Source organism: Lolium rigidum, chromosome 7, assembly GCF_022539505.1.
Source record: "Lolium rigidum isolate FL_2022 chromosome 7, APGP_CSIRO_Lrig_0.1, whole genome shotgun sequence".
NCBI classification, from domain to species: domain Eukaryota; kingdom Viridiplantae; phylum Streptophyta; class Magnoliopsida; order Poales; family Poaceae; genus Lolium; species Lolium rigidum.
In genome coordinates this window covers 230,475,066-230,482,545 of record NC_061514.1, presented here as the reverse complement: position 1 = coordinate 230,482,545, position 7,480 = coordinate 230,475,066, and the positions used below count along the sequence as shown (strand labels likewise).

Here is a 7,480-nt window from a genome sequence, read left to right as displayed (position 1 = left end):
CAATGACCACTCGTCGGAGGGGGACTCAAGCTCGTCGGACGCATCGATCGCCAGTACCTCTTCACAGGAGGTGACGAGCAGGAAGCGCCTCCGTGAGGATGACAAGGCGGGGTCTTCAAAGAAGAAGTAGCTAGTTTAAAAGTTTTAACTTATTTTTTCACAATTTATATGTTTAATTTGTTAGAACATAGTGCACTAATTTCAAAATATCAATTCTATCTAGAAATGTGAATATCTCAATCGTGTCTACCGTAGAAATCTATGATATCAAGCAGCATTCTAGAGGAATAGAAATCTCTTCCTCTTGCTCTTCACATTAGAGGAATATAAATCTCTTCATCACATGCCGGTCTCATCGGACGAAATGCGCCAGGCCGCTAGGTTGCCCCCGACGCAAATGAACAATCACGTCCGCGGGCCAACATATTTTAGAGTCCGAAATGGGTCGGCCTAAGCGATTAGGAGATTAGGAGTATTGGTGTACAGCTGAAACGGTATGGAGTCATCCGCGCCGTTGATCTGATCTAGAGATAGGGGAAACAAATACTGAAGGACTTCAGATCCTGACACACACAGCCGCCGCCCTCTCCCCCTCCTCGCGCCCCCCCGCCGCCACCCCGCCGACGGAGTCCTCCTCGACCCGCGCCGGCCCAGTTCCTCCCCCGACCTCTTCCTCGCTTTGGACAGCACAAGATCCTTCCCGACCTCCCCCGGCCGCCGCTGTCCCCCGAGCTCGCCGCCGCTCCTCTCCCGCTGACGAACCCCGAAGGTCACCAGTTCCGGGTAGCAGGCAGGATGTTCGTTCTGAGCCAGATTGAGCACGACCTGCCAATGCCGCCAGCCTTGCTGAGTCGCCCCCTCGTCGACGCCATCAAGGCCGAGCTTGAGAGGCTCTTCCTGGATAAGGTAGAGCGAACTCGGTCTCATTATCATTAGTACGCGGCAAGATTTTGTTCACAGTACTGGAGACCTGTTCAACTTGCTGGTCCTTAATTGTAATATGTGCTATAATCCTTGTTTGAACTTTTACTGTAGGTGGTCGCAAATCTCGGGCTCTGTGTGTCTGTTTACGACATCGTCGGCGTCGAAGGTGGATTCATCTTTCCAGGAGAGGGCTGCTCCACGTATAAAGTAATGTGTGCTACACTTTTGTCATCCATTTTTTGCTTGTCAAGGCCGTGGGATGTTACTACTTAGTACTACTTTTGTGTATTAATATGCTTTTTCAATATGCTTGTAAGCTCTGTACTGTGAAAGGGTGATTACATTGCCATTGCATGCTCTTTGATTTACGTAACTGAGTTGAATGCATGTTTAATATTTTCTTCTGCAATGTCTTCATGAAATTACATGGAAGCCTTTCCTGGTAGTGCTTAGCATTTGACTGCTGTGCTTACATAGTTGCTGAAACTTTTGGGTTGATACACTCTAAGTTCTAGCAGCAGTTCTGAACAAATACAGTTAAAAAGTAGTAGTTCCCCACTATTTGCACTCATTTAATTGATTTTTTTGTTGTGGGTAATTTAATTGGTTATTTTGATGCCAATATCTTATAGCCTCTTTATAAGTTATTAATGTGTAACTCGATATGAATAGTATGCCACACTTTTACTATGCCCTTCTGATATTGCTGGTACTACAGAGTACAACCTGGAACTGGATCGTAGTCCAAATCCAAATGGGAGATGTCCAAGTAATGTCCACTCCAACGTAGCCAGATCCATATCCAGTCCATGTTTAACTTCATAGTATCCAAATCCATCCAGTCCATGTAGCGTAAATACTGCATAGTCGAAGGTCCAATGGACTTCCGACGCGCGCAGTCGCGCACGCATGCGTTCGAGCAGTAGCTTCTTGCCCATCCATGCAACTTACGTAATTCATGCGTAGTGCAACGACTCACGCGGTAGCTGTTGTTTTAATTACTCCTGCTTACCATAAAGTATGCACCAATACGTGCATACCAGCCAGCGGAGTAGTTGTTTATAGTGTGAACGTGTTTGGCAGCTGCGTCAGATGTGGAGCGACTGGTCAATGTCGTGCGGCACAGCGGCGGCCGCTGTCAATAGCTACAGGAGAGCGAGCGCGTGGATCGAATGGATATTTGGGCTATCCAAATTTGAGGTCCAAGTGTGCCAAGCTCTGTTGGATCTTGTATCCTATTGATGTCCACATCCAACAAAGTCCAGTCCAATAAAATCCAACGAATTTGAGATCCAAAGTCCATGGACTTTACAAATCCAATTCGACATATAAGTACAGACTACAAAATGTGTGCCTAGACGAAGTTCTTTTACTTTGAGGCTTCATATGTTTTACAAATCATTCTTAGATTCCCTTTATTTTCTCCATTTTGGATAGGTTTCCTTTAGGTTGTTGATGTTCAGGCCGTTTACCGGAGAGATTCTTGTTGGGAAGATCAGTGGATATGATGATAAAGGTTTACAAGGTGACTCAGTTATTTTCTCACTGTCTTTTGGTTTCCAATCTTTTATAGCCCTTTGTTTGAATCATCCATGACTATTTTAGTACTTATGATTCAAGTCTTTAGATTTCTAACATCGTGTAATGCGGGAATTCCTGCATATTTTCGATACCATATTATATTCATTCTAATGTCTTATCAGAATATCAAAATTATGGTCGTTCTCTGTCATGCTATTTATATTTTTATTATGAATTCTTGTTGAAATGATTATTCAGGGCACGTTTGGCGGCTTTCATTACATTTTCACGTTTATGTACCACAATTTCAGAAAGTCTGTTGCCATACTCTTCCACACTTTTTAAAAAAAAAAATACTGTTTGCTGGCATGCCTGTCATATTTTGGGCCCGACGTAGAGACGTAAAGCTGAAATGAAAATTCACAAATGCTTTAGGAGCAATAAGCATGCTATATTGTTTGGAGCAGTGAAAGGTTAAAATCTAGTTTAGCACACTGTCTGGAGGGTAATTCTGCTGCATGAAAGGAAAAAATGAGCTTAGTATCTCATTGTTGATTCTTAGATTTTTATTTTTGATAAGCATGTACATTTAACTGATTCTGCTCAGCCTGTTTCTTCCTTTCTACAATGTTGCCTATTGGTACTTCATGTCTACAAAGATGTCAAGATTTAATTGACCACTTCATGTTCAGGAAATTGTTAAGATTATAATGTTATATCGCCATGTAAGTTGTGTCACCAGAGAAGTCGCACAACATTGTTTGTTTTAACTGCTATACTGTTTTCCTTCTCCAGTTTCACTTGACTTTTTCAGCGATATATGCATACCAGCACACTTGATGCAATGTGGCACAGAGAGGTAACTCACTGCTCTTTGTGTTATTTTGTTGTTGCAGTACAAAACCCCTAGTATCATTTGATGAATATTGAGGTGTTTTATTTATCACCTAGATTATATTGAAGATTTAGATTTTAACTCATAGATTATGATTTCAACTATTCTTTTTTTTGCGCACGTTTACTATGTGCTTCAGCCAAGTTATTTATATAAAAAAAACTATCCTAACTCAATCAGAGTCAGGAACAACATAACAGAGACACATAAAATAATGATCTGTGCAGGGATATCTGCACTGTTATTTTAAATACCAGTAATTTATAGCTTATCATGCGAATAATCTTTTTTTCCTTTTTCCTGACTCATGACTCATGAGCAAAGTATTTTCTGCATAGCAATCTGTTTTTTTTTTAAGGAACATAGCAATCTGTTATTTATTCTCTGTACATCTCATTTCTTCTTTATATCTTCCCAGGGGGGAAGATGGCAGGTGGATATGGAAGACAAATGGTGATGAACTTTATCTTGATATAGATGATGAGGTACTTTGTATTATTTTTTATTCAAAGAAATCACTTTTCACATGCACTGACCACAAAACCCTTATGATCATTGCAAATCTCTATGCAGATACGGTTTTTGGTATCTAGCATAAAGTACCCACCAATACCAGTTGAGCAAAATGAGGATGACAAGCCATTTGCTCCAATGCAGATCAATGTACGTGTTCTTGTACATGTATTGTGATACGCATGCATAGTTTTGATATGTTCATATTCATAATTGTTCTTGTATGATAATATGTACCTATGACTAGTGACTTCCAAGTTGGACCCGTAAAATGCTCATTCTGTTTAGGTAAATATCCCGTCACAACTTTAAGTTGGATCACCATCCTGATCTATTCTCAGAGCACTTAACTCCTTTGGATATTTTGGGTTGGCACAACCAGATACAATGCTTGTGCAACACATTACCTGTGCCTATGAGTGCGGTACTCCCCATGGCCATCCTCCCAAGTATAATTTGTGGGAACTGGATGTATAAATGCCACACTGGAAGGAGCCGAAGGTGTGAGCCTGCTTTCTTGTTCCTTTCACCACAGTATTTTATGAGCCGCTTCTAGTATGCAATGGTGCCAAAAGCATATGGGAGGTCCAGTGATTCAACGGGCTGAACAACCCTTCTGCACCCTAACTTATATGTCTTCAGAATTACTACTTCTGGACTGTTTATCATGAAAATCTAGATATCTGTATTGCAAGTATGCCTCTTGTCTGAAGTATTTTTCAAATAAGGCCTGCAAAATCAGGTTTTGCCTGTGCTTTAATACCCTTCTGCTGTCAACGCATGACATGTTTGTATGCCTCAAATTGATTTTCTTTCTCTCTAAATCTTGTGAATTTTGGCCTTTGTATTCTTTTTGCAGGGGAGTATTAATGGGGATGGTCTGGGCCTTCTTGCTTGGTGGGCAGCAGGTGAAGAAGAGGAAGAGGAAGAGGCAGAGGGCGAGGAAGAGCAATAGCTACAAGTTGTTTCTGGGAACTGCTTTCTGTAATTAGAAATTTAGCCCAATAGCTACAAGTTGCTTCTGGGAACTGCAAGAGCTGTTAGGACTTCCTCTGCCAAGTTTAGGGATGTAACTATGTAAGCGAAGACGAAGAAAATCTGTAGTGGATAACATCACTGTTTACCTCTGCCAAGTTTTGGTTATTACACCTACAATGGTTATCTCGGTAAAAGATCTGGAAGGGAAATCAACATTTGTTTGTTACTGTGAAAGTGTGAAAGGTGGACAAGATGCAGATGCTACAGATATTTTGTATTTGCGGCGTAGGTTTCTCCTGGGAAAGTCGACGTCTGCCACGCTTCCTAGTTGAGTCTTAGACAGATGTTTGGTGAACTTCGGTGTCTTATATTTCTTTTGTGTTCTTTTCTTGTGATGCCTGTAGTTTCTGCTGCACGGCATTTGCAAAGATAAAAAGTAGTTCATGGGACTTGTTGGCCTCCAGTCATCAGAACAATTTCACAATTCAGAAATAGAAAATACAAGCGAATCTCAGATCTTTCTAGTTTCTATACCCATTAGTTTTTTTTTTTTTTTTTTTTTTTTTTTTTGCGAATGGCTATACCCATTAGTTTCGAGTGAGCAATAGTTTGTGTCTCACAAAAATATGAATTTACATGAAATGGTTAATTCTTACCAAAACATGGATTAAAAACAGGACTTAAATTCTCATACCGTAACTGTAGCAAGACAACGCTCGATTATCACAGTAAATAATTGTAAAGTTGTAAGTTGACACAAAAATTCTGCTACTTGCTATAATCGGACATGACTGGCCAATCCCGGATAAACATAGAGCAGTGTCTAATTATCTAGTGGAGTACGTAGCATCGATTGATGCTGCAATAACATGAGTGTACAATGTGCACTCCATTGGCCAAATTCAAAAGTATGGTAGAGAAATAATCGCTTGTTTCAATTCAACTTTGGCAGGTGGCTTGCTGTGGGGCTTTTGTTCAGTATGTGACCCTGACGCCCTGGTATCTGAGGATCTCTCCGATGAGCTCCCCCTTGCCGGAGCCAACGTACCGGCCGACGATCTTGTTGTCCCTGATGAAGAGGAAGGTGGGCACCTCCACGACCTCCATGTCCTTGAGGAACTCCATGCAGGCGTCGTTCTCGTCGCCGTTCATGCGCGCGAACACGGCGGTGTCCGCCATGGTCCGCGACAGCTTCACCACGGTTGGGTACACCTTGACGCACGGCCCGCAGTGCTTGAGCCCGACGTCGAGCACCAGCAGCTTCCCGTCCTCGCCGCTGTTCTCCGCCATCAGCGCCTCCACGTCCGCCCGGTTGTGCAGCTGCACCACGGCGGCGTGGTTGTCGCCGTAGTAGAGCACGTCGCCGGCCAGCTGGTCAGGCCCGATCCCTTCCTCCTCGTGCACCTTCTCGGTGCCCTTGTAGAAGGAGAAGTGCGGCACCTGGGTGATGCCCTCCCGCTGGCACAGCTCCCGCGTCGCATCCGACTCGTCGCCCATCACCAGCAGGAAGTCCACGTCGCCGCAGGTGCGGCTCAGCTCCACCATGCACGGGTAGATGCGGCTGCTGTTCACGCTGTGGCTCGCCGCGAACTCAACCACCACCAGACGGTTCTTGGCCGCCTGCAGCGCGCTGTCCAGCTCCTCTGCGCTGTGTACCTGCACCACGCGCGCGTCCTTACCGCCCTTGTCGCCGGACTCGGACGGCTTCGCCTTCTCTTTCTCCGCGCCGGATACCGCCGCCCGCAGCACCACCGCGCGCCGCCTCTGCGCCGTCGCCGGCAGGAACCTGACCTTGCTGCTGCCGCCGCTGACAGGCGTGGCGCTCAGGCTGGCTGTGGCGGTGGAGCTGGCCAGGGTGGCCAAGAAGCTCGCTGTGGAGGCCATTGATGCTATCTAATTATTCGAGCAGCTGCAAGTGAGGATGTCTTCTGAGAGAGAGAAGGGGGGGAGAAGAGAGATGCGGAGCTGGACGGGATAAAAGGCTTTGGAGAATAGGATGACAGGGGAATCGGTCTCCAATCAAAATCCATCCACTCATCATGGTTTGTGGCTGGTGTTTCATTCAGCTCAGATTTTTTCTTTGATTTTCCCTTAAGTGCGATTTTGTTGGTTTCTTGGCGCGACCACAATCCTCAATCTGATTTTTTTCTCACCCCTTGTTATGTGTCATGGGCTCTACCATCAATTTGCTTTGAAATTTCGAGTAAGCTGTTTTTATACCTGGGTGTGGTAATTTGGATGTTTTGATTATTTGGAATTTCTGAAGGTCATTATATTAAGGGTGTGACTACTTCTTAGTCGAACTAATGTTATCAAATTTCTGTTGCAACTTATAATTAGCACGAATCACGATACAAATCAAATGGTATTAAATTTGACTGAGCATAAAGTTAGTTCTCATCTAGGTGAGAACTAGCAAATCCCTTATAATAACATAGCACTTACATAAACTACTATTTTCAGGGAGGCAGGGGTTTCAGCTTCCTTTTTTTCATAAAAAAAATTAGTGTATAGTTTCACAATCTGAAACTATATGATGTGTCCCTTCGGGATAACTGACATAGGCATCCCCAATGGGCCTGCCGAAGATGGTACCCGGGGTTTATTGAAGGCCCACGACTCGAAGAATAAGAAGAATCGGAAGCCCAA

At 43.9% G+C, this 7,480-nt stretch overlaps 2 protein-coding genes across 2 annotated transcripts; one reads left to right on the top strand and one right to left on the bottom strand.

The window, feature by feature from the left end:
* Positions 1-695: 695 nt before the first annotated feature.
* Positions 696-5,120, top strand: LOC124677702 (DNA-directed RNA polymerase III subunit RPC8-like). Its single transcript, XM_047213664.1, has 7 exons — positions 696-906; positions 1,036-1,131; positions 2,362-2,449; positions 3,241-3,304; positions 3,759-3,825; positions 3,914-4,003; positions 4,713-5,120. The coding sequence occupies exons 1-7, from the start codon at positions 796-798 to the stop codon at positions 4,806-4,808; spliced, it is 612 nt and encodes a 203-aa protein (XP_047069620.1). The 5' UTR covers positions 696-795; the 3' UTR covers positions 4,809-5,120.
* Positions 5,121-5,582: 462 nt separating this feature from the next.
* LOC124672617 (thioredoxin-like protein CDSP32, chloroplastic) lies at positions 5,583-6,792 on the bottom strand. The gene has a single exon (XM_047208819.1). It carries the CDS (start codon positions 6,713-6,715, stop codon positions 5,807-5,809), a length of 909 nt encoding a protein of 302 aa, XP_047064775.1. The 5' UTR covers positions 6,716-6,792; the 3' UTR covers positions 5,583-5,806.
* Positions 6,793-7,480: the final 688 nt, after the last annotated feature.